The sequence below is a fragment of the Odontesthes bonariensis genome, chromosome 17 (assembly GCF_027942865.1).
Source record: "Odontesthes bonariensis isolate fOdoBon6 chromosome 17, fOdoBon6.hap1, whole genome shotgun sequence".
Classification (NCBI taxonomy): domain Eukaryota; kingdom Metazoa; phylum Chordata; class Actinopteri; order Atheriniformes; family Atherinopsidae; genus Odontesthes; species Odontesthes bonariensis.
The window spans coordinates 20029289-20057059 of record NC_134522.1 but is presented as its reverse complement, the minus strand read 5'-3'; the positions used below and the strand labels follow the sequence as shown (position 1 = coordinate 20057059).

The 27771-nt window shown below is 41.0% G+C and overlaps 1 protein-coding gene across 1 annotated transcript; it reads left to right on the top strand.

Moving 5' to 3' along the window:
- Nucleotides 1-6520: 6520 nt before the first annotated feature.
- On the top strand, nt 6521-27423 carry keap1a (kelch-like ECH-associated protein 1a). Its single transcript, XM_075447673.1, has 12 exons — nt 6521-6881; nt 11954-12776; nt 17437-17636; nt 17742-17898; nt 19359-19451; nt 19544-19690; nt 20273-20379; nt 21757-21886; nt 22125-22321; nt 23842-24047; nt 24510-24686; nt 26797-27423. The coding sequence occupies exons 2-12, from the start codon at nt 12564-12566 to the stop codon at nt 26967-26969; spliced, it is 1800 nt and encodes a 599-aa protein (XP_075303788.1). The 5' UTR covers nt 6521-6881; nt 11954-12563; the 3' UTR covers nt 26970-27423.
- The last annotated feature ends 348 nt before the right edge of the window (nt 27424-27771 follow it).

Here is a 27771-nt window from a genome sequence, read left to right as displayed (position 1 = left end):
AACAGTAAAGGATGCAGTGTGCAGTGAGAGACAAAGTAGTTACACCAAACCCTAATCACTAATTTAAATTTCTGTTCCTGTCATAAAGGGAATGGAGCTTTTGTGTTCAGAGAGACAATAAAGTTCAAACAAGTCTGTGTGGGGAAGTGATATCTCAAGCAAAACAGGAAATGATTAGCTGCGATGATTTATTGAAACATGTGCAAACATTAAGAGAAAAATGGGGTATATTAAGAAAAAACAGAGTTCCTACACTTGTAACGAGCTTGAAAGTCAACATTTGGCCTGCCGATCTTCATTCTTCAACTCAGCCTGAACCCTCTTAGACAAGCTTTCTTGTGATTCTTTAAGTAGTCTTCAGAAATAGTTCTCCAGGCTACTTGAAAGACATTCCAAAGGTCTTCTTTGGATGTTGGCTGCCTTGTGTTCCGTTCTCTGTCAAGATGATCCCACACTGCTTCAACAATGATGAGGTTCAGGCTCTGGGGAGGATTTATCCCTCCATAAAACCTATTACCACAGATTTTCAGTTCAGTTCTTGTGTCATTTCTCATATCTCAGCCCTTTCTCCCTGTTTTGTTTCTGATGCGGCTTGAGAGGACAGTAGATGGATCAACTCAAGGTCCAGATGCATCCTTCTGGTCCTGTGTCAGGATTTTGCCCAATTTTACACTGTGTTGAGATATGCCAAGCTTTAGTTATTAGCTCTTTGGAAATCATATTTCCCGTGTGTCAAACTTTGTTATTGTTTTTACCATTCTTATAGCTGTAACAAAAGAAATGGGAACAAATGATGTGTCTTGGGTCAATTTAAAAATAGCACATGTGGACACAATACTGGTTCATCCCTTAGATTAGGTGTCTTTTATATGCTTGAATGATTGATAAATCAGGTACAAGGACCGGACTGAAAATGAGGAAAAAGCAGCCAATGTCCACGGAAGAAATGAAATACCTTCAAAAAGGCTGGAGAACGATTGCTCAACACCACTTTGAAAAATTCTTTAAAGAAAAAAGAAAAAACTTTGGCTCTTTTAAGACAAAATTTAAAGAAATAAGAGGGGGCAAAAGACATTTGCACTCCATCACCAGCCATGTGAATTTCACTTATCAAACCGCAGAACAGTCAGCACTGTATTTGTCCCAGCAGTCCGTGTCTCTGGGTTGAAACAGTAGATGGCAGCAAATTCACGTTGCACGGCAGGAGGATGGAGCAGACGAGAGAAGGAGAGGGGTTGAGGCAAAGGAGGAAAGAGCAGAAGTGATCTCTGACAGTGGTAATCTTGGCCGGCGTTATGCTGAGTCACCATGCCGTTGTACTTTGTTTCATTACCTCCCAGTAGCAGTAAAAATGAACTTCAGTTCAATTGCAAGGCAGGTAGCCAACACAGCCAGGTGATCAGACATAGAGGATATCAATCCAAATGAATGTTTTTTTTAATTTATATATCAAAGTAGGGGCCATTGTTGGTCGATAGAGCATCGCTAACTGTGTTTTTTGACAGTTAGTCTGCTGCTATTGGCCATAACAAAACAGCCAACACTGCATGCTTGTTTAGTTCGGATTGATTCAAATAATGGTTTATTCTTGTAGATTAAACAAGTCGGCATGTCATGAGCTTGTTAATAGTAGCTCCACATTAACAAAGATTAACACATAAGAGCCAACAGATTATAGTCCTCTGAATCTGCAGTCCTTATCAGCTTTGCAGAGCTTTTAGTGACTTTCAGATGGTACAGGCTTCAGGCTTTAAAATCGTTTTTCTTCACTGTCACCGCTGTTACAGTTTTGTTTATGGCCATCAGAAGTTCTGAGTTATGCTTCAATAACATGTTCTTTCAGACTTGAGAATAAGGAACATCCTCAGTGTGCACTTATTTGTATGTGGAAAACTCCAGTTTACAGAAATTTGTACATTTTCAGTAGGAACTGGTGAACGTGATAGAAAACCACAAATACATCTAAAAGGTCAGATTTCCAACCAAAGAGGTTTTTCACAACCGATGATGAATGATGAATTTTCTTCAGAACTGTTGAATATAAAATCAAATTAAAAATTTGTTGTAATTTTTCTCATTTTATACAAAAATAGAACAATTTGCAGGCCTTAATCCTAGCTTTTGTATTTAACAGTGTGCTAGTGAGACATGCATTACTACTGTTATGTATATGACAGATTTTAATATCCCCTCGATCTCATTGACAGACCTGATAGAAAAGAAACACTACAGACTAAGAAGTGCTGTGTGTGTGTGTGTGAATAGGAGAATGGGGCTTGGAATGTAAAAGTGCTTTTGAATGCTCAACTAGACTAGAAAATTGCAATATAAATAGTTTTGTTTTTTTTTTCCCCAGAAATGTTTTATTGAAGTTTTCCACAGTGACAAATACAAACATACAACAAACTGCACAAGCTTTTCACTGTTTAATTCCCCTTCCTCTTCCACCCTCCTCCCTCTCTACTCGTCCGGGGGACAAGAACAAGGTGAAGGTGAGTTAACCAACAGAAAAACTGAAAAGAAAGAAAAAAAAAAGAAAAAAAAGAAAAAAAAGAAAGGAAGAAAAAAAAATAATCCCCACAAACATCACTTCTCTATCTAAGGTTATAAATAGTTCATAGTATTAGTAAATAGTTAATTTACCATTTAAACACATGCTGATGTGATCGTCAAACACTTATGAAAGCTCAGCATTCAAATTCCTAAACTCCAGGAAAAGATGCGATTTATTTGCACACGCAGTCATTCCTGCAGATGGACTTACCACACCTTTTAAGTGCATGCTGTGTGCTCCAAAATGACTCATCAGAGGTGAATAACCTTCCATAAAATCTTTATGGACGACACACGTATCTCACTGTAAATGAGAGTGGTGTCTCTTCTTCATAACTTGAGCTAAGATGACTTTTATACCTTTGTAAAACACATATGCTCATTGTGGTGTCATTAAAGGCCATCTGCAGCCCAGACAGCCTTTTCAAAAGGAGAAAAGGAAATAAGGAAACTCATTTCTTGTCACTTCCATTAAAAAAGCTCATAAGAAGTTGAAAACTTCATGTTTAACTTCAGAGATAGATACGATGCAGCCCATCCTGGACTCTTATCGCGGTGTAGTTGCTGTTTTTTGTGTGCTTGATGTTCCTAGGTGGGGTGTGCTGAGCGTGGGTGTTATTGCCGCCATATGAACATCCAGATTTCATAAATGTGACCTTATTTAAAAAAAATACTGCTTAGCCAAAACACATCCAACGGAATCTGCCAGTCAAACGAGTCATTTTTAAAAAAAAAGTTTGAGATAAACTGTCTGCTAAGTAAGTTCTGAGCAACCAAGCTCAGGGACGTCAGTGTGTGTTGAACATCTGTATGCTCAGTTGTAATGCTTTTACACAACAGTGAAGGATGCAGTGTGCAGTGAGAGACAAAGTAGTTACACCAAACCCTAATCACTAATTTAATTTCTGTTCCTGTCATAAAGGGAATGGAGCTTTTGTGTTCAGAGAGACAATAAAGTTCAAATAAGTCTGTGTGAATTTCACAAGACTCTGGCAAGCTTCTGAATAAGTTTGTGTTTATTGATGTGTTGTGAAGGTGTGAGGTTTGTTGGTTGCTTTTACAGGTTTGGAATTAAGTCAAGCACAGGAAACCTGGACATCTGCCATGGGTGGGGTTTGCTACCTCACACACTGTATGAGACCTTTGTGGACAGGATACTAAGGTATATCTAAAGCTTGGCTGTGTTTGATAAGGATGAGCACCTATAGTACACGTGCACACTGTCTCAGACAAAAAAAAAAGACTTCACGATTATGTCTTATCTGAATAATCTGTTTAAATGATTATGTTTTTCAAGGCAAGTTTTGTACGTGCATTAACAATAAGTCTGTCAAAGAAAGTCACTCTCATAATTAAATCATAATTAGGATAAGTCACGAGTTTGAGGGTCATTTGGAGTCCCCTTAAACTAGCAAAGGTCGTTTTTGTTTCAAGTCTAAGCCTTAAGATTATGTATTTTATTCTATTATGATCATGTTTATTTTTTTTTGTCATATTGTGGCGTTTATTCAACTCAGCAGCAAATCACTGCCGAGCAAAGTCAAAAACTGCTAACTGCTGTCGAAAGCTCCAGTAGAAGGAAGCACGTGAGCCATGACTTGCAAAACTATGTCCATCATACTGACGGTCTAAAATTCAAATAGCAAACACTTAAAAAAAATATATAGATCACTGGTGAAAGAGATTTGAAGGAAGTGGTTTTGACATTCAATCCGGCCGTCTGACCAACAGCGTCACAGGATGGAAACTCATGATGGATTGTGACATCATTAACATTTTTTGCTTGTATGTCAGAATTGGTCCATTAGAGAAACTGCACTGTAGAAACAGGTATAAACAGTTTTATTGGCTAAACTATTAAAAGAAGGCAGAACGACGCAAGTGCAGTTGGTTGTGTTGCTCCTTTTTTTTTGTTTGTTTGTTATACTTTTCATGAACATGCCATTTAACATTTTGGAGACTTGTTACACAACTGGTGACTTCCAATATCAATGTATTAATGACACTTCAAGATTTATTCTGTCCCGTTGAATGAACGGTTGAATCCATAATCACACAAATTAATGATTACACAGGATATGTTGTGCTCTTTACTGTTTGCCTTTGATTTATTTTCTGATTAGTTTTGTTTTCTCATCACCAGTTCTGCTATCTGTGTGGTTCCCAACTGCATAATGGTCTTTATATGATTGAAAAATGAACAACTGGAGGATTCATATAGACTTCAACAAGGGCTAGGGAGTAATTTACCAGACTTTATTATACTAGGTGTCATTGTACTCCTGTGTAGACAATGCCAGGAGTGTTGGTTCCCTTACACCTCAGTGAAACAATGCGCCATTCTTCTTGAAAACTGTTGAAGTGGAAAGCTCTTTCATCATGCATATTTGCATGCCTTTGGTTTGTGGTAGGCTAAGACAAAGAAGCAGTGTCAAGTGCTGAAATCTCATCCATACAGGGAAATGATCAGATGGCCTTGACATAAGAAGAGGTGATAAGTTAACTAAAGTAATATTTCAAGACTTTTTTGTTGGATAATTCGTAATAAGTTACTCTGACATTCAGTGAGTTTTTTTTTTCTTTTTTTCTTTCCTGGAATAATATGTCACTGCAAGTTGATCTGACCAGTCACTTTTATTCTGCAATAAATCCTGATAGAAGTGACACTGTTCCAGGTCATGGGGGTCAATCGGTGGTCTTCCCAGTCACCATACTGTACGGTAGTTTCATGTGAGACAAGACTATATAATAACATCCGAACACAACATGAGGGAGTGTCGTGAAAGAATTGCATACTTCCAGACATGAAGAGCGCTGGAGACTTGCACAACCAGTGCAGAGGTGCAGTGAACATTCTCTAGCTGCATGTGACTTCCATGGATGTGATTATAGAAGCAAACTGATAAAGATTAAACGGTCGTAAAGTTTCCAAACAGAGGAAACTTCAAAAAGGTACAAGCTGTGAATCCATTGGAAGTCGTTTTCAAAGCGGACTTTGTAATAGAGGCACTTGTCCATGTCCACCATCGAGCACAGTTGCAGTTCACAGCAAGGCAAAGCTAAAGGACCAACACCACTTAGAGTAGCCCACAGCTCAGATTGTTTCACATACTTTTTAGACTGCCCTAAAATGGCAGCAAAACGCTATAACGTGTAGACGTGTGTTTGTATGACACAAACTCAGAATGTACTGAGATCTATGTTCAGCCCCTCAGGCCGACTACATACAGCTAAAATATTTGTAACTGTGACGACTGAGTGCACTAGTTACGCAGGTGCCAGGATCATTCAAAACAGACCGGACTGAGAAGGTGAGGAGCAGAAGAATAAATTGGAAGTTTGTTTTTTTTGTTCCTTATCGCCACCTCTCCAGTGTGCTGGAGACAGCATTTTCATGCCCCTGCATGAGAAATGTGGCTTAGCTGACTCCAAAGGCAGTATCGGTTTGTTCACGTGGACGCGGAAATCATCAATTCCTATAACTGTGACTTTGGGAGTTACATTACGCAGTTTTGCGTTAATCGTTACAGAAGGTGTTGAAATATTATAATATATAATTATATTTTCAATTGTTTTATCATTTAAATAACTCTACTTAACCTACTTTTCCACAGGCCTCTAATCTCACAGCATTCACCTGGTATTTAGAATAAGAAATCATGCGTACTTTGCGTAATCCTCCAAATGTTTTGCTGCTGCGTCTGACGTTTGCAGAAATATTAAAAACATAAAAGCCAGCTCAGATGATTAATCAGGGCAGTATGTGTGAATAAAATGGTCTTTCAAATCTGACTCATCAATCAAACTTTGGCAGGAACAGTTTCGGATTTCCACTGTGGAATAGTTTCCTGACAATGAGAGAGGAGGAGTGAGTGCGTGTGTGTTTTGGGTGGATACTTTGTGCCTATTCCTCCTGCAGCGGTGTGTTTCAGCTGTGTAACTCTTACATAAGGCTGTCTTATCTTGAGCTCGGCGCTCAGTTTCAGTTTGAGGAATCCACCCCTGACTTGTTGGAGCTCCTCGTGCATGCGCGTTACCTGCACAGCCTTTGCAATGCAAAAGGTTGCAGAGTCATGTAAGGCAGAAATTCTTCCCCCATCACCACCACCACCACCGCCGCACAGCCATTGGACATCCGCCCGCGGCGACGTAGGTCGGCGACGACACTCTGCACATTTCTCCCTTTGACGTAGAGGAGGACAGACGCACGGTTTCCTGAGAGCACATCCTGTAGTGAAACGACTCCCGGCTGCGTTTTGAGATCACTTCAGTTTCCTCTGTGTTTTTGTTGTGAGACGGAGTTCAGCAGCTGGCTTCAGGTGTTGTTGGTGAGTGAATCCACAGCTGTTTGTCTACCAGTTTCACTCGTCGCGTTGACGCGCCCTTCGGACAAATCCCTCTGTTTACACTTTTCTCGAGTATTTTTGTGATCTTACAGGAGCACTCGTGACGCTACTTTTCATAGCAACAATCCCACTATTCGTGGAACACGTCCAAATACTCAGTTTAGTAGTAGTAAGTAGTAGCCTAAGTACTACGTTCTATCGTCTTTTTAGTGAATTTATTCTGTGGCGCGCAGACTTCTGAAAGGGAATTGAAACTTTTGCTCTCGGTGTGAAACCCTTGATACCAAAGCTGACAGATCATGCTGCAGGTTTCTTTGCTGCCATTCCAAAAGCTTTTAAACACGATGAAAGAATCTAACACTACTAGTCGATCACAAGGATCTGATCAGCAACAATTTTGTTCCTGTTAACGGATTCAAAGACCTCTTTAGTTTCCATTCGTCGGTTGATTAGCATATTGATGAAGTTTATTCTATAAAACACCAGAAAACGAGAAACTGGAAAAAAAAAAAAAAAACCTGTCAGTTTTCGCTTAAAGAAATATCTAACTCATAAATCTTTGCTGATGCCACTGAAACTTTTAAGTTTCCATCGACCCATTAAATCTACAATCAAATCACTGTCAGAGTTCTGGGTGCAAAACTATGACAACATACATCAAGGAAGAAAAGGTTAAACAAGAGTGGACTAAGCATTTTATATACTAAGCAAGTATAGCCTATATGCAGCCTATATCGAATTCTTGCTCCCTTTGTTATCCATCATTTGTTGAAACAGATGTGAGAGTGTGGGATTGATATAGCCCTCCGTATCTCCTTTAATGGCTCTTTTGTCGCTGGCGGCCTTTGACAGAAGCTGCTCGATTTTGCAGCTGTAAGCATTTCATAGCATGTTTAGTTCCTGAAATCTCAGCAGGTTTAGACGGCATATCTTCAAAAGTTATTCAAAGGAAACTTCCCTCCTTATTGAAAGGGCCGACTGCTCTGTCCTGTGTACGACCTGCCAACAGAACCAATCTGTAAATGGTTAACTCCTGCTCTCAGCCCGCCCCACGTGTTTTATCCTCTAGTTTGTGCACTAAGCAAACCCAGCAGAGAAAACTAACCAATCTGGTTATTGCCACAAAATGCCACTTCTCCCTTTCAAGCCGTTGCTCGAGGTAAAAAATGTGCCGAAACCAAACTGCGCTGTTACTGTGACTGGTCAGGTCACTGATCAAACGGGCTTTTCCACATCTGGAGCTGAAATCAATAAAGCGTTCAGAACTCGTGTCAACATTCTCACAGACACGGGGAAATGCTCTAAGCTTTGCACATTGCGCTGTTCACTGTCCTCTTAATCAGGCTTTAAGGGGGTTGACCTATTCATGCACAATGGCCCTTTATGGAAAGCTATGTAGCTGTACTGTATTAACGAATCCCTTCACCCCCAAACGATCTCTCCTTTTTATAGCTCTCCCCAACTGAATTCTCAACTTTTTTTTTCTCGTTTTTTCCTCTTCTGTTACCTTGTTTGTCCTCACTCCTGCCCTCACAATTTCTCTTCCTTTGTGCTGCTCTCCCTCCCGCCATGTCCGACTCTTTTGGTCATATGATCAACAAACAGGCTGACTGACTTCAGGGTGAGTTGTGAGAAAGCCTGAGGCTGAGCAGATTTGATTGTGCAACTCGGCAAAGCTGCACTCCTTCTCCTTAAAGCACCTTTTGCTTTGCTCGGGCCAAACATGCAAAACCGGCGGATGAAAACTGTGACGATCTGGAAAGAATTATTAAAAGGTTTGTCACTCGCAGGGTCCAAATTTTATCCCTTTCATGATAGGAATTGATGCGCCGCTCGCACGTTTGTCCATTCTGAGGATCCTTACACAAACAGATGCACCGTAGCTAACGGGCAGGAGTTAAAGTGTGGATTTGTTCCGCTCTAAATTGCAGCAAGTCTGGAATGTTCTGGACTTCTATTTCTAAATCCTTCTATTTCTGGGTTGTTCTATCAGCATTTCACAATTGTAATTTTCCAATATTTTGAAAGAACCGTAAATGACTCTATAAAAAGGATTTTTTTTTAAAGTACGAAAAGCCCAGTGTTTTTGATAAAGCTGTGAATACATTTTCTCTGATATTGTACCAGGTTACAGGGCCCCCTCTCTCTGTGTCAGTTGAGACGTTGAATAAATTGCTCCAGGTTACCTAACAGGGGTATTTTTAAGAATTAAATCGCACCAAAAATGATTAAAAGAGGCCAATTTGGATCACCAGCCAAGTGACATCACTAAGTAGTGGGTGTATAATCTTATATTTACATTTAATAATGTTTTCGATAGTGATATCTTAATCACTCTCAGGCACTTATAGTTAAAAAAAAACAAAAACAAACACACACTGTTTCTTTCAATAATCTAGATTATTGGCCAGATATGACTGATTCAGATTGACAACCTATACATGTAATTATAATTAATGGGTGCACTCCCTGTAAATCTCCCACTAAGTCTTCTTTGACTTCTTTGTTCATTGATGTGTACAGATTTCCATTTGTATCTGATCAGTATGAGCTGGCACTGTAGGTTTAGTTAGCCAAATCAACGTAGTGAAAAAGAGAAAACAGATGGGAAAAAGCCCTCGTTACTGAACTGTTTATATATTTTTTTGTATGCTATTGAGTCTGCTTGATGTTTGACCTGAGGCCAGAGCCATGAAGCTAGTTTGACATGCACGTTGTTTTCGGGAACTAACCAGGCCGGAGGCAACTGAGATGCCCTGAAAAGCAGTCCTCCAACAAGTTCACAGTGTTTAGCTTAGATGCTAACGCTGTGTGCACGTTTAATGCTGATTGACTGGAAGTTTGGAAAAGAAACTACCACAGCAGAACTTGCCACAAAAAAAAAATGTACGCTGCATGTGTTTGAACTGCATTTGATAAGCTACCGTAGACCAAGAACCATTTATAACCAGGCTGAAAATGTGCTTGGAGGGTCCAGTTGGAAGTTGTCCCAGGTAGTCACTCAGTGGAGTGTTGTTTTGCAACGGCTTCTCTTTCAGCTCCAGGAGGTGCAACTTGCTACAGAGAGATTAATAATTAAGGTGTGTGTGTGTGTGTGTGTGTGCAAATCTCTGCCTTTCAACACACTGCCGCGCTGGAACCTTAAGCTGAAAAGTCACGCCAAGTCGTAACACAACTTTAGTTAAGAGTGTGTTCATGTGAATGGGGCATTGCTGGCACCAGTCAATCCAACACTAATGAAAAACTATCTGTAATCCTCAACAAATATGGGGAATTCAGAAATGTCATACTGGATTAAGGCAACACAATGGAAAAACGGTGTTAATGTGTAAGTTAGATTTTCAGATTCTCTTTAAGAAAAACTGAAATAAATATGTCATTTATTTTTCTGTTATCTTTGTTTGCAGTTTTTAGTTTTTTTTTAAATCCAGAAACAAGTTTTAGCTTGTACCCGTCAGGCTATTCACCAGACACAAGTCTTCATTATGATTTTCTTTATTAGAGACAGTGGCACTATTAATCATCGTGCTGGGCTTATTTCAAGTTGTCTGGCACTTTAATGGAAGGATTAAAAAAATAAATAAAATACACTCTACAAACATTTTCTGGAACCACAGAAGGTTTTATTCATCATTTTTAAATGTGTCAACATGAAGAGAGCTTGAAAAACATTTGTCTGATAATGTAGTTTTATCACATTTATCCTGCTCTGAAATGTCAGAGCAGGATGAATGGTATTAGTGTGGGCCTGCACTAACATTTACTTATTTAATACACGTGCCAGACAGGTTCCAGGTTAGCACAAAGATAAGCCACATGAGGACACCAGCCTTCTCCGGCTCTGAGAACTGGTTTTGCATCATATCTAGATAATAAGTAAGATCAGAGAGGTGAATTTGATTCAGGAAAGCCGTGGAGTGACAGCTTCTGGTCTCTGGGTTCTCTCTCTGGGTTCTCTCTCTGGGTTCTCTCTCTGTCTCTCTCTCTCTCTCTCACTCTCTCTCTCTCTCTCTCTCTCTCTCTCTCTCGTTCATTTATACCATTCGTCTAAATGGTGTGAACATGTGCACTGTGTATGTTTAGCAGATAGCTGCTGTCTGGAGAGCCTCAGTCATTCCTGCGTGACTCGCACGCTGACGGTTAGCTCTCAGCTCCTTGAGTTTTCTCACAGCTCACAGAGGTTAATAGAGTTTCAACTGTTAAAATTGTCAGTGTCATCAAGGGGAGAAATTAAAAGTTGCTGTCCAGGTGGAGCTACAAGCATTAGTTGATTGACAAAGTTAGTTGCTGTTTCACACTTATTCACGGTAAAAGCAGTTAAATAGTAGGAAAAAAACCTAAAAGACGTCCGTTTCAGCTTCTCAAATATAAGAAGTTGTTTTATTGTAATAAAGTCGTGCAAGTTTTTTTTTTTTTTTTTCAACCACTGGTTTCACTAAGTGAGTAATCGGCCATTGTATTTATTATTATTTGAAATAACGGGGATTTGTAGGTGGTTTCAGAATATTAAAAACATAAAGTTTGTAGTTAGATGCATGCAGGGCCGCTGACAGGTTTGGCTAGGCCCGGGACAAAATTCTCTGGGACTAATGCGCATATTCCTTTTTTTTTAAATTTATTTATTTATTTATTTTTTTTTGCCCTCCCCCATTCCTGGGCCCGGGACAAAATACCCGTTTGTCCCCGCCTATCGGCGGCCCTGGAGGCATGTCATGTTTTGACGCTTGAGGATGTAGATTGAATTGAACAGAGTAGTTGGAAAGGAAATAACCTAAGATCAGAACCTTAGCTCTAAATGAACCACGTGCTCGTAAAGGTTTGAGAAGAAAGCAGCTTCCTCAAACAACTGAAATGGCAAAGACATTGACCATTTCCTGGGGTGAATGCTTCAGAGCACATCTTTTCCGTTTTAGCTGCAGGGAAGTGAAACTTGAAGTGTACATAAATACACAAGGGGCAAAGGAACATATTCACACAAGAGTTTGATTCTTTTAACTTCTTTTCAAAGCATGTCTTTTAGTTTTCTTAACAGTTTTTCTTCTTCTTCTTTACAGGATAACCATCAGAACAGATCAGCTGAAAGACATTTTCTTTTCTTGTGTGGGACAGTACATGGCAGGGGACCTCTGAAGAGTTACTGTGGATGCCTTACAAACCAATGAAATCTGTCAATTCTGGACCAAGAAGAATTTTGTGATGGTTTGACTTGGGAGCAGTCTACTCGGGACACAAATGATGTCAGCCATGTTGGAGCCCGGATACATTGATGGAGCATTATGTGGATCAAGTTTGTTCCCCCCCCATTTTTCTGCATTTCAAACACATGACCTTAAGTTACTTTTTGCTGCAGCTGGCTTTGTTAGCTATGGCTGTGATCACCCACTGGAGAGTACTGTTATGCTGTTGACATTCCTAATTTGGTGGGAAATGTCCAGTGATTGAATAGATTTTTGTGTGTTAATTATTTAATAATTTTTTTGCAAAATGGAGCATCTAAGGACATCTCCTCACTTTAGCCTTCACATCTATGAGCTAAAGACCAAATGACTCTCCTCTTTTTAAAGGTTGGACTCCAGCAAGATAAGAACAAGAAACCTTGAACTGTACAGGACTATATGACAGAAAAACTAAATCTGGGTTGACCCCATTCACTCACTCTCCAGTATGCATTGCCCTATGCGGAAGAAACGTCCCACGCGTGACTCAGATTTCTCGGCTATCGTGGTTCCCTCGATGCACGGGTCTGGCTATCTCGACTACACCCTCGAGAACCACGCCTCAAGATCCCTGATGGTCATGGATGAGTTGAGACGGCAGGAGATGTTGTGCGACCTCGTGTTACACGTTACTTACAAGGAAAGGACAGTGGACTTCAAGGTAATCCAAATCATAATGAAGTTGCTGCATTATGAATGCATCATAATAATCTGAATTAAATCCATTTTAATTCTGGAGTTTATGTGACTCCAGTTTAATTCTTAATCTTGAAGAAGCTTTAAGGCTGATTCTTACTCGGCGCAACCTCGCTCTTACTAGCTGGTCGCAAATGGCGCAAACGGTCACGTGACCCAAAATTCCGCCACGCCCCCCTTCGCAAGCTAGAAAATCCTCGCGCGGCGCAAGGGCGCGCACACAACTTTTTTTCTGACTTCGCGCGCGCTCAACCGGAAACAGCTGACCAAAAAAAAGAAAAAATGAACACTGCAGAGACCGCGGTGACCGAGAGGATGCGCCTCTACAAACATCTGTACGACACGTCTATGAAGTTACACTGGGACAACGTTTGACAAAGTTCGTCTTGTTGCAAAGGACAAACATTCCACCTTCTCTTCTGTTTTTGCTGCAGACTTAGCTCTGAGATACATATACAGTTCTACACCCAGAGTAAATTCATTCCGCATCAGATGTGCCAGCCTCTGCTGACGTGACACCACAGGTGGCATTGTGTATGCTTTCTTCGTATGCTTTTCAGCTTGTTTCCTCAACAGTGACGCCCGCTGGTCTGGAGAGAACTGCAAATGTGACGCAAACTCGGCGCAAACTGCGCTTATGAGCTGAAGGAACTGTGAAGGGGCTGGCGCTTTCGATGACGTCATTAATGGTTCTCGAGCCAGAACAGTTGCGTGGTTGCGCCGAGTAAGAATCAGGCTTTAGAGTAGCTTTGCACCTTTCATCATCATGACTCCAAATAGTTCCTAGACAAGGGAGAGCTTTGTGCTGGGTGAAGGGTCCTGAGAACTAAAAAAGGTGTTGCTGGCCAGGAAAAACAAAGTGCATCCACTGATTCGTAATCAAGAAACTGAAGACGAAAAGCATGTGAATGGGTGCAAAAAAGCTTTCAGTGTAGTTAATATGACTGAATCAATAATTATTGTTAAGTGATGTTGGTATCATAGCAGTCCTTTACACGCACCCTATTTTTCAAGAGTTTCCTTCCATTTGAAAACATGCCTTTGTGTTTTAAGTTGACTCGTGTAATCACACCGTTGCCTCATTTATGGCGCATTTCCACTAGCTCGGCACGGCTCGATATGGCTCGGCATGGCTCGGTTTGGTTGTGTTTCCATTACAACCGAGTATCACTTTGTGAGTCCTCGACGTGGGTGGGGTCGTCGTAACACGGCTGCGCGAAACCCCCGTGACGTAATTTACACGGCGCCGAGCAACGTACAAATCCGGAAGACCAGAACGACCAAGGAGTGGATTTCCTCTGCGAAGCCATCTCGTAGCAGTACAATCTGAAGCAGTAAAATGTGGAGTCTTGTCTTGAGTCTTGTATTTATTTACATTCTAGTCGTTCGTCGCGCGGTTATGACGCTTCCAGTGACGACACTCATCGGCCAATCGGTGGAAGGCAGTCGGCTGACGTCACGTTTTAGTAACGCTTCGGCTCGCTTGGAACCAGGGCTGAGGTGATACCAAAAGTCTACCCGGTTGCAGGTACTGCGTGCTAGTGGAAACACGCAAATAGCGCGCCGAGCCGTGCCGAGCCGTGCCGAGCCGAAGCGAGCTAGTGGAAACGCGTCATTAGTGTGTACACATTTAAAAATATTGAAACCGGTCTTCTCTTTTGCCGGTGGCATGTAGCTGAGCGTGCCTGCTCACCTTCAACTATGTCGAAACCCTCATCAGGTTTACGTGACAATTATTGTGTTAGTCCAACCAAAAAACTGGAGTTTTGAAATGCATGTCACACAAAACGGAGCTTCTTGAAACCAGACGAACACAACCAGATGATGTGGTTTCTTTTGCATGTAAAATAAAGTGTAAGTGTCTATTAAAACTTACTCACTTAAAACATATCCAGACGGTCGTTCTTCTCTAATAAATCCCTGATTTTTTTTCTTAAATGGTAATGTTATTTGATAAAATCACCATTCAGGTATCTCAAACTTTGTAGAGAATTGAGTTATACTTACATGTACACTAATCTTGCACAGAGAAAGTTAGAAACAGACCTTAATGGACATACTTCAGTCAATCACCCTTCCTCTGCAGGTATACTGGGACGAGGTTGGTGGTCCTGTTAAGTGGCCCAGTCAAGCTGCAGCTACGGCTCCACTCAACTGTGCATGCAACCATACTGAGTGCGAAAATACTCTGTCCAACAAAATAGGGATTTGTAATATTTTAATAAGTAAGCCGAGGGCCAGATCTGTCACAATCCTGAAATTTTAGACGGTGATTGATTAACCTGTTTTTTTTCTTCGTTAAAACGCAGTAAAAACACAAATACCACAGGACAGATAGGGTGGTGGATCTGTTAGTAGTTTTTTGTTAGCATTATCGATACAATGAAAGTCTGACAAATCACATCCTTGAATGATTTAGGATCTCCTTTTGAATTTCCTCATTCCACATTTTGCTTGTGTTCTTGTATTTTTGTTAGTTATTTTCTCATTTTTTTGGCGTTGCAGTCGAATCCCTTAAATGCCAGTTGATGCTCTTTGTCTGATGTGATTTATTCCCTGTTGAAAACTCCTTTGATGCATTGGTTTTTCTATTTTGGTTTCACTTTTGCAAAACGCAGTTTGTTCACACAGAGTCGACAAACAGGTTCTGCCTGGGAAATTAGTTGGTGGACAGAAATGCAGATTCGGTCTCATGAAATGCAGTGAAATGTAACCCACAAATGTCTCAGTTGTTGTTAACCAAAACAGGCATTTGTGTTAATGGTGCCTTGCGATTGTTGGCACAACACGAGGCAACACAAGTAACTGATTCGAATCTGCAGTGGAAACTACTAAAATGATGTAACTGTTTTTTTTAAACTGGTCACGTTTTTTTTTTCCTCAGTATTGTTCAACTCTAAATCAGTCATACTTGCAGAAAGCAATTCTGAATAAAAGAACCGCCCACGGATGCCTACGGGTTGATGTGTCAGAGTGCTGATGTATAACTAGACATCACCTACTGTTAATCTTCAAAAGGAGCAGTGATAAGACAACAAATATCTTTTGAGTCTCACCCTGCATGACAGAGTAGTTTCCTTAGGTTGGTAAGCCTTTTTTTTTTTTTTTCACTAATCTTTTTTCAATCTGTAGATTTGAGACCGTCCTCGCTCCACTGCAGTTCCACAGTGGAAATGCTTAGCCATGCTGTTGATTTTCTGTTTTACACGTGATGTTTTAAATAATTAAAAAGCAGCGCATGGACATCATTAACAAAGCGTTAAAGCTGGTCTTTATTTTAACGGCACACAAGGACTTTTTGTATTCGTCTAAATGAAGCTTCTTGCTCCTATGTACTGTATTACCACTTTATTGTCCACGCTGCGGTCTGTTGCAGCATAATATGCTATAAAATGAGCTCAATTAGCTGGTTAAATGTCTTTGTGAGTACGTAGATTTATGGTTGACAGGCTGTGCATGTGACAAATGTCTGCGCTGTATTATTTTTTTTTATTTTAACAGCATCTGCATGTCTCCAAAGGCATCGTTTGTATTGGCATATTCCGAATTCTGATTATTTTAAAGGTCTGACCTGCCCTTTCCGATTTTCTTTCTAAGGACTTTTCTCAACCGCAAATGAAATCTGTTTTTATATTTTCGTTCAACTCTTAAAAAAAACTTTGAGCACTTTCCCAAAAACTGCACCAGGTGCTCCAATCCCTTCGATAGATTTTGTTCGAAGTCCCACAGAAAATTGATTGCAGTATATCAGCCTCTATGCACCAGATTATAGGTCCTTTTGTTCTCATCTTAAGATTTGTTGGCGCATCAGAGAACCGGACAAACGCTTTTTCAATCTTACAAATCTTGAACTGAAAATAAAGTGTTGTATTCATTCTTTTGGAAATGACACCAGTTAATGCACCAGATAATAAATGCAGAGGAAACAGAGAAGATCAGCAAATGTGTGGCGATCTGGGCATCCTTACATTTGTTTACACGTGGCATCCAAATGTGGTTCGGTAGAAGATGAAATGCTTGCTGGCAAAACTCCTTTTGGTTCTGCTCTAACTTCAACTAAAGTGAGACAAAGTGGTGGAAACTGTCAGCAGGATTAGATGAACACCCACCAAGCTGAATTTTGTGAAATTTTGTGGGGAGTCAGATCAATGGCAGTTCAGTTCTGGTGGAGATGAGGATTGGTCTCTTTAAAAGTGCACAATTTGATTTACTTGCATTAGTGGATCACGCGTCTTTCTTGGTAATTAATTTACTCAGACTTAATCTTCTGATTTGATAATTGATATTTGTTGAACCATTTTCAAATGCTGCTTGACGAAAGCAAATGGATTAATGATTCATTTTGCATCACGGAAACCAAGAATAATTGAGAAAAATTAGATGATTAAATTAATTGGCGAGATGGTATTATAGAGATGGTGTTAGATTTTAAGAAGTCGACTTTTTTTAATCAACTAATCAGAGGTTAAAGGACTATATTAAGTTTTGTATTCCTGGCATTTTATTAATTTTATGTACTGTGTTAGTTTTTGATGTGTTTAACAATCTTATACAATCGAGATATATCTCAGTTGATCGTGGGCCTCGTATGCAGCATTTCACTATCATAAAACACTTTGTTTCAGGTGCACAAGGTGGTGCTGGCCTCCTGCAGCCCATACTTCAGAGCAATGTTCACCAGAGGCTTCAAAGAGTGCCGCGCCTCAGAGGTCACCCTGCGCGATGTGTGCCCTGAGGTGGTGGGAAGACTGATAGACTTCGCCTACACCTCCCACATCACAGTGGGAGAGAAGTGTGTGTTGCATGTTCTTTTGGGGGCCATGAGGTAAACATTCTTAAACAATAGCACGCCGTGTTTGAGGGAAATTGAGACATTCATTTCACTTGATGTTTTCTTTCCTTTCTTCCCCCCTCTGTTATACTCTGCAAGGTATCAGATGGAGGACGTGGCCAAAGCATGTTGTGATTTCCTCACTAAGCACCTGGAACCGGCTAACGTCATCGGCATTGCGCGTTTCGCAGAAGAAATCGGATGTACAGAACTGCACCAGCGGTGCAGAGAGTACATCAACACGCATTTCAGCGAGGCAAGTTGCACAAAAACAGCAATTTCACAAAGATGCAACGCTTAGCGTTCTTTTAATGAGAGATTCAAGTCAGGACAGAGTGAATTGATGTAACTATTAACGTTTTCAAGTAACTTTACACTCGAGTTTTTCTCACATGGCAAAAAGAAGGAAACCACTGAATATGTTGAAGTTGTTTCCACCAAATTCAGTGAGTCTGTACCATGCAGGAAGACGCATGTACACAACATCACCCTGTTTGACCTGTAGGACTAAACCATTGGCCATACGCTCATGGTCATCCCAGTGATTCCAAGAATAGTTGAGAATAACTCTTTCGTTGTTCTTGTACAATGCTGCACCCATGTGGTTGTTTTTCCGGTCGTCCATGGAATTAAACCTGAAGAAGTAGACGCCTGACACGGGGGCTGTGAAGAATCCTGCATTGAAAGAAAAAGAGAGCTAAGCCAAAAGACATTTTCATAGTCTCATAACCAACATTTATCTGTCGGTCTCTTATGCTTTCAACAAAGTATGCTCCCTCAAATCCATACCTGTGAAGGCGTTGTATGCATTGCCGACATTAGTGATGATTCTTGGATAAACCAGAGTTGTTTCCACGTTGAAGGGCCCCACATTTCCATTCAAACCCACAGAGAAAGCCACTTTTGGGTTATCTGAGGAAACATGGGGTCTTTGTCACAGCTGAGGCCCCATAACTCGCCCGTTAATTGGCGGCAAGCCATCTTTTTTTTTTTTTTATCTACCAGATCTTTGATAGCATTTGGAATTTTTACATCATTTCACATTTTTACCTGCCAGCCTTTTTTGCATCTCCTTTGACTGCTCGTTGTAGCGTAGAAGCTGTGTCTTGGTCTCATCCAGCTCTGCTTTTAGATCTTTAACCGTCTCCTCCTGGTCTTGGACTTTGCGTTCGCTTGCTGTCAGCCTGCTCTCCATCGACCGCAGCTCCTCCACTGTGGCGCTCAGCGCTTGCAACTGAGTGCTGAGGTCAGACGGTCTTGGCATCTCTGTCTGAACCAAAGCCCCTGACAGGCAACAGCTCAGCAACAGCAAAGCTGTAGCACTTTTCATTTTGTCTGTATATCAAACAGATGTCGATTGACTTCTCAAATACAGCGAGTAACTGAAAATCAGTCGATTTAAAAAGAGCGACAGGACATCGCAGCTTTTATGCGTTTTTACGAGTCACGCCTTAATGCTGATGTCATTGGCTGGCAAATACTGAATATGTCCCAGAACATGGTATCGTCTCATGTTCTGATTACTTTGGGAAAAACACAGGTGAAGGGTTTTTATCTAAAATACCAAATACTGCCCATTTGTTTCAAGGACAAAATCGAGCACTGCAAGAGAAGGTTTAAATTTTTGCATGCCCCTGCCATTAATATATTTTTAAATAGGAAATATAACCAAGTGAAATGAATCTGATCTGTCTGCTGCTCTTCTCTTTGACCCAGGTGACCATAGTAGACGAGTTCTTCAGCCTGTCTCACTGCCAGCTGCTGGAGCTCATCAGTCAGGATAGCCTCAAGGTGCTCTGTGAGTCTGAGGTGTGTGACAATATTAATATCATACATTTTCTAATACTGTACCTTGATAGATAAGAAGCTGTATGTTGACATTGAAATAAAATCCTTACCAGGTGTATAAGGCGTGCACAGACTGGGTGCGCTGGGACATGGAGGGCAGAGCCCAGTATCTGCATGCGCTGTTGAATGCAGTTCACATCTCAGCGCTGCCTCCTAAGTTCCTGAAGAACCAGCTCCTGTCCTGCCCCATCCTCAGCAAGGTAAACCACGGCATCAGGCCGGCTTTAGGCCAGCTGCGTGTGCGTAGTTTTGAGTTTTGTAGTTTTGAAACAATTCCAGAAGTAAAAACGTGTATGACTGGTATAATGAAAATAAAACTCCCATCATAACTGGTAAGCTGTAATTGTAATGTTTGTGATTTTTTTTTTTTGTGCCAAACATGTGAACTTTGGTAAAATATGTATTCCTGCTTGTGAAAGATCAACATAACAAATACTTTGGCTGAGTATTTTTGCTGAGAATCGCGACCCTGACTCTTATGTCATGCATGATAAACAGGCTGAAACTCTTGATAGCACACTGACTGATGCGACACAGCTGGGGCCCCGGCTGCGCAACGCACTGTTTATTTCAATTTGCTAACATTAACTCTTATAAATATCATGCATTCTTTCTGACGAAGACACAGTAATGTAGAAACAATGGAGCGTCATCTACGCAGATACAATTTACGGCTTTTAATGAATCATTATCAGTTTGTTCCAGCCCTTTTGTATTCTATGTTGGTATTTGTTTTTATAAATGTTGTAAAAAAAAATTTTTTTTTAATGTTTTTGCTCCAGGCCAATTCCTGTAAGGACTTCCTGTCCAAAATCTTCCAGGAAATGACACTAAGGAAGCTTCCCCCTGCACCAATCCGTGGAACCCAACTCATTTATGTGGCTGGCGGGTGCGTATCACATACATCTTCATTGATTTATACACCCTTTCAGACCACATTTTTATCAGTAAAATCACCTTCAGAGCAGGGCTGGGCAACATGAACCAAAATGAATTTCCTGTTATTAGAAGGATTATGAGGTGATATACTAGTATACAAAATGGGCGGATCCTAGCGCCTGCTGGAATCTGATTGGCCCCTTTAGTGCCCTGTCCAGTCAGTGCTGACTTGATACTTTACAGCCAAGCAAAAGTAACAAACTGTGGCGAATAAAATAAATAAATATACTTGAATGCTGATAAAAGGGCATTTATAAGTGAGAAACTGGTGTTTCTGATTAGATATTAACTTAATGCAGCAATGGTCCATTTGGTTTGAACTCAGATGCCAGACTTTTCCAGTCAGAAACATTCATTCATACCTGATTAATCCAATTTAGGGTTGCAAGGGGGCTGGAACCTATCCCAGCTGTCATTGGGCGAGAGGCGGGGTGCACCCTGGACAGGTCGCGAGTCCATCACAGGGCCACACAGAGACAAACGAGACAAACAACCACACACACGCTCACACTCCGAGGGACAATTTAGAGTCACCAATTAACCTAACAGGCATGTTTTTGGACAGTGGGAGGAGAGAACCCACGCATACACGGGGAGAACATGCAAACTCCACTCAGAAAGCAGAGAGACTCTATTTAATATCTATTTATTAAAGTGCCCAAAGTGTTTGACCAGATAGCTACATGCAAATTGTATTCAAAGGTAAATCAAATCTCAAACTGTGGCAAACGGCCAACAATAAACAGCCGGTAAAATGTAAATACACCTTACTGAACAAAAGATTTTGCATTAATGTTGAACATACACTTGCCCCCTCTTTTTATTTTTAAATTTGGCTCCTCTGTGGCCCCTGACCAGGGAAAATCCCAGAGTTGAAGCTGTACACAGGGGAGGGTAACAACCGATACTCAAGGCAGTGTTTCTCATGCTACTGCGACTCACAGTTGGGATTACATTTGGTTCTCCACAGTAAATAGATAGATCCCATAACTGAACAAGTATAGAATAAACAAGAGGCTGCACAGAAGTTTGCATGCTCTCTCTGTGCCAGGGTGGGTTATCTTTCTCCCGCTGTCCAAAAACATGCATGTTAGCTTAATTGATGATAGGTGGTGGCCTGTCCAGGGTGAACTCTGCCTGATATTTCTGATATTTTTAGGCCATGTTTACGTGCAATCACAGAAAAAACTTTCCACCCACTCTATCCAAAGTAAGAAATTACTGTTTTATTTCCAGATTGTGTTACATACTCCCAGTAAAAATGTGACACTTGATGAGGGCATTCCTCTGATACCCTACCTGCTCACTGTGACTTTTCTCTCTCTAGATACCGACAACATTCACTGGCCAACACGGAGGCCTATGATCCCAGGAGGAACGTCTGGCTAACACTGGCTGACATGGGGACCCCATGCAGCGGCCTGGGAGCTTGCGCACTGTTTGGACTGGTCTACACTGTAGGTTGCATCAGTTATGTCCTACCAGTAATGACTTGGAATTTGAATCCCTGACTGACAGTATACATTACATGGGCTGTGACAAGAGGTCAACTGTGTGAATGATTCTCTTTTAGCTCTGTGCTGCTGCACTTGCAAAAATCTTTGTTCATTTATTAGTCACCTTCTTATTCTCACTCTTCTACTTGATGTTATATCTTGTTTCACTTTCTTTCGTTTTTTTTTTTTTTTTACCTAGATTGGAGGCAGGAACCTGTCGCTTCAGAATAACACAGAATCCAGTGCTCTGTGCTGTTACAACCCAATGACCAACCAGTGGAGCCAGCGAGCCTCCCTCAACATCCCCAGGAACAGGGTCGGGGTGGCCGTGGTGGATGGCTGCATCTACGCTGTCGGGGGTTCCCAAGGCTCCATACATCATAACACAGTGGAGAGGTGAGACTTTCCTGAAGTGTTCACTGTGTGTGAGTGAGGATTGTTTGTCTTACCAGGCACTCCGATAGTAATTCAAGACGTTATTAACAGAGATGAATTAAATTACCACGGCTTCTCTCTCCTGCACACTTGAAGCCACCTCAGGGTATATCTGAGTAATGACATGAACGCAAGAAGTTTGCTGCTATAAGCCAAATCAGACAACAGAATGCACTCTTTCAGAACATGTTGAGGCAGGAATGTCTAGATGGGAACACTATTTATTTTTATTTTTTTCAAGGTGTAGGTTTCCAAAGGAAGCAAGTCACACAAAGAACTAATAGAGCTGTTGGAAGTCTCCCCATGAGAAGCTGATGCGTATAATGACAGCTTCTCAAACTACTGAAATGAAAATGAAATGTGAAACACATCAGAGGAGATTCATAGGTGTATAAATAATCGTAATAGGTGGCAAAACAGCTTCTCCTCTTGGTCCCCAAACAAATTCATCCGACACGGAGGACGATCAGCCGGGAGTCATACCTTTCTGCTAAACTGAGAGTCTGTTTTATAATGTCTTGTTAAAATGCGCCTTGGCCAGGGTCATTGTCAACATAAGGACGCAGGACTTTCATTTATAGTGTTTCTAAAGGGCACCTCACCGGTGATGTAATATCAGCCTGCGTATTATCTGAAGTTTACAGCTGGAATAAGCCCCTAAGCAAACAATAGAGCCAGCATCCTTTAAATCATTAACCAGAGCACAAGCAGGACATTCTGTCTCAACGGGATTGTTCCCATCGCATCTACCGACGTTACTGTTAATCGTTGGATATTTTTAGAAGACGCACACAATTGTTGTAATGCTACAAGTTAAACTATATAGATTTCACGTTTGTACATTGAATATGATGCTAAAGCTAGGGGTAGCTAACCAAGCTGAGAATGAATACAGGCAACTAAAGAAAACCTTTAAAGGCACTTTTCAGGCTCATGAATTAAACTTTCGGCTTAGCCTATAAAACCCTGTAAAACTAAAACTTGACATTATTACAGTTTAATTTTTTATGTTCAATTAGACAACAAAACATAGTGTGTCAGTAAGAAAGGGGCTCTTAGGTAGATAGGCGAGCTGTTTTCTCCTCTTTCCAGTCCTTGTGCCAAACTGATTGAATTCAGCCAAAGATCTTTAAGCTCTTTTTTTTTTCTTCTAATGCCAGTTTGAAAGCTTGATCTTTTTCGAGACGTCTACAGGGCAACATACACATGTTTTATCTCAGTCTGCTCCCTCTGGTTTTACAGCATCTTTGGCTTCAAATAAAGCTTGTTATTAGATGCTAAGCATGGTTGCCGGCTTAACCTAATCCACTCAAAGTTGACCGGATCATGTAGACTGAGAAGTTTGCCGCACATGGCCGCGGCCCTCTGTGTCAGTTGAAAGTTTGTGGCACTAACACGTATTTATTTTAAGAGATATACATGTAATGTTGTGGAGAACAGCCAAGTTACTACCACCATGCTGTCTGCTGTTTGGTTTGCAGGTGGGATCCGGAGTCTAATCGCTGGTCCTTTGTTTGTCCGATGTCGGTGGCTCGGCTGGGAGCCGGGGTGGTGGCGTGTGGGGGGGCTCTGTACGCGGTTGGGGGGTATAATGGACACATCCGCTGGAACACGGCGGAGAAATACCAGCCTGACACAAACACCTGGCATCAGGTGGCTCCCATGAACACTGTACGCAGCGGACTGGGTGAGTTGGCTCGTTAGGTCCAGACTTAGAGAGATCGGTGAATGTGTGTGTGAGTCGTTTTCACACTGGTGTTCACCGTTAGTCTCTTATAATCCTGTCTTCTCTCTGACCTTTGCCCAGTGTAAGGGAATCACCAGCAGAAAATTAACAGAAAACAAACAGAAACGGTTAGCTTTGTGCTGACCCAACATCCTAAAATCTGACCTGTCAGCACCTTTTCTTCAACCGTTCTTTAATATCAGTTTTACATATCAGACTTTGTACAGATGAAAACACAATTATATGAAAAAATATGGATATAATGTGTTACAAACTTTACGAAGTTACCTTCACGTTGAGTCTGTCTTCATGCCAAAGCTGAATTCTTATGAGAGACGTATTAAATGTTGTTATCTGAAACTTGATGAGAGCGAATAATCTTTGCTGGGCGTCAAACCATTCCTTCTTTGTTGGTTTTTGCAGGACTGGTGTGCGTCAACACCCACCTCTACGCTATAGGAGGCTATGATGGGCAGAACCAGCTGTGCACGGTGGAAAGTTACAATACAGTGAGGAACATCTGGGAGCCCAGGGCCTCCATGCAGCACTGCCGCAGCGCACATGGAGTCACAGTCCACCAGGGACGCATCTATGTCCTCGGTCAGTCCCATAGTGATGTAAAAAAAAACGTTATGTGAGGCCAACAAGCCATGTGCTCGTAGTCGAAGCGAGACACTTGTTCATATATGTACAGTTGTAAAAATAGTGATATTGTCAACTGTTCTACTTTTCATCAATTTTGAAGGATTGAGGCGACGTCAGTGAACAAATTCTAGAAATTATTTGTAAAATGTAAGTCGTGGAAAAGCAATTTCTTATGAGGAGAAGTTAGAACTTCTTCACATGCTTAGGATTGTACGCAGGTGCACCACATCAGCAACAAATAATTAGTAACGTCGTTACAGAACATTTTGAAGAGGCCTCTCTTACGTAAGCCCGAGACATTCTGCTCTGGATCGTAGTATCACCGTGGTGAGACGGAAGGAGCTCTCTGAGGCCTTCAGTAAGAAGATTGTCGATGCACGGGTCTGAGAGGGGATAAGAAAGAAAACTCTAAAGAATTTATAATCAGCCATCCCACCGTCCAGAAAATTATTTTGTGGAGAGCATTTAAAAACAACGAGGGCCACGTCGCATCATTTTATTTTATGTCCAGCCCAAAGAGCGGACTGCAAAATGATTAACAAAGTCTTCATCGTGGGACCTAAAGAAAGCCCAATGCCACATATTATATTGAAATACAAGCATCTGCCATCAAAATGAGACTGCGCTAGTTTGATCTGTGATATTGGGAGGTATGCAAAGAGGAAAGCTTTGGCATTAACCAAAGACATCGTTTGAAGAAAAGAACCTCAGCAACCATCTTTGAAACACTTGGGATATGAATGTCGTGCTTTGGATCTGCTTTGCCGCAACAGGTCCTGGCCAACTAACCATCATAACATCCACTTTGAATTCCTCGTTGTCTTTGAGAGTGCTTGAGGAAAGTAGTACACAATTGGTACATTTCCACTACACGGTACGGCAAAGTTTGGTATGGTTTGGTTCCTGTTTTTGTTTTTTTCCACACTAGGTAGAAGCACATAACTGATAATATATCACACACACTGCAGAGATTGATTCGTCACCTGTGGGAGTAAACAACTCTCTGCGACGGTACACACACACACACACACACCGACACAGTTCCTTGTTCGCTTAAAAGTGCCACAGACAGTTTACAACATAAACCTCTGATATCTCATTTTTTTTCACAGATCGCACTCAGTGTGCGTGACAAATGAATAGTCAAGTCGAGTCAAATTTCAAAGTGCTTCACATAAAATAAAAGCAGCGGGGAGTGGAAGTAGCATTGAAAATACATAAAAGAATATAAAGAGAAAGAAATAAAATAATAAAAATTAATTAAATATACTTTAGCATGTTTACTAAGTGTTTACTAAGTGCAAGAATGGATTTTGCTCAGTTTTTTTATGGTCTTTGCCGAAGGAAATTCAAACCATTCTGAACTAAAAACGTGTCACAGCACTGTACAATACTGTGCAATTACTACTTTCTACTTCTACATACTCTTCCCTTGTAAGTTGCTTTGGATGTAATCAATATAATGTAATGAACAAACACACAGTGAAGTTGTGCGTCATGCTTTCATGGTCATGTTGCACCATGACAATGTTCTGCTTCAGGCCTCAAGGCCACCAATGAATCTCTCAAAACAAAGAAATGAAGGGATGTGGAGTGGCCTTGTCAAATCTTGGTGCTAAATCTTAATCCTACTGAGATGCTGGGACTTTAACTAGGCTGTGCGTGCAAGAGACGCCTCAAATTTCACACAGAAAATATAATGTTTTTTGCGGAGCTTTCTGCCAGGTGATGTCAGACTGGTAGACGGTTGCAGGAAATGTCTCGTAGAGGGTATTTCAAAGTGGAAAAATACTAGAAATGAGGCTATAAGGTTTCCTAACTTTCCCCCAAAAGTAGTAAAGATCTTCGTTAATTTGATTAAACAAGAGGAAATATCAACTGCAAATCAGAAAGTAAAATTTAGCTAATTATGAACAGAGAAAATAAATGACCTGATAACAGAATTTGATTTAATTTTCATTTGTGAGTTGTATGACTCTCAGTCCGCTTCCTGAGCCTCAGTAACCAAACTGTGTGTATGTGTGTGTGTGTGTGTGTGTGTGTGTGTGTGTGTGTGTTCATGTAGGAGGTTTCAACCAGCATGGCTTTCTGTCCACCATTGAGTGCTACAGTCCAGAAAGAAATGAATGGACGTACGTCACTGACATGCCTGTTGGACGCAGCGGCATGGGCGTCGCTGTTACCATGGAGCCGTGCCCCGGCTGCTTGCCCGAACAAGAGGAAGAGGATGAGGATTGAACCACACAGGATCAAGAAACCTGTTGAAGTCTCGAGGGTTGAATGAAGGCTTTGTGCATAACATTTAAGACATTCCTGGATTTCATAGGTATTGAACCACGTAATAAAGCACAATTCAATTCCTCTGCGAGGAGAGAGACGACGTGGAGTTATGTTCAAGTGCATTTTCTGAGGGTTTTTTTTCATCTCGTTTTGTTTTGTTTGTCAAGATGATTGCGCAAAAAACTGCCTGACTGAATTTCACGTGGATTCAGATCACTGTTCCTCAACTCCTTTCTTTCCCTTTAGCGGTGAAATTAATTTAAAAAAAAGTTTAAAGATAAAACTGTAAATAGCCTGTAGTGTCCTAGTTTTTACTTCTACTTCCCTTCTTCTGCACAACTACATGTGTGTGCAATCACTTTGCGTTATTTTGTTCCTGTTAATAAATATAATCCAAAGTGTAAATAATGAACCTTTTACCTTCAGCATTTGTTTTTTCTTTGCAGATTGTGTTTTACCGACCTCTTGTGACCGCATTTATTAGGCCGTATCCACAGTGTTGCCTTGTGTAGCAGCCTACGCCTCACCACTAGATGGTGGAATAAGTCCAAAAACAGCTGTTCACATCTTGACACACAATGACAGATTTCCAAAAATGTAAATATTAAGTGCTTGCACAATGAGCTGTGACGTCCTGTTTGCATACAGGATATTTGTTAATGTTTTTTTGACTCTGAATAATTGGAGTTAATCAGCCCTTACAGTCCTCAAGAAAGGATGCTAGATACTGGGCTCAGGACTGCGTTAGTCATCAACCACA

Excerpts from the sequence above, each read along its gene's own strand:
- keap1a (XM_075447673.1), top strand. The coding sequence starts at position 12,564 with ATGCATTGCCCTATGCGGAAGAAACGTCCCACGCGTGACTCAGATTTC. Across the intron at positions 12,777-17,436 it reads AAAGGACAGTGGACTTCAAG|GTGCACAAGGTGGTGCTGGC; the intron begins GTAATCCAAATC and ends ACTTTGTTTCAG. Across the intron at positions 20,380-21,756 it reads CTCATTTATGTGGCTGGCGG|ATACCGACAACATTCACTGG; the intron begins GTGCGTATCACA and ends TTCTCTCTCTAG.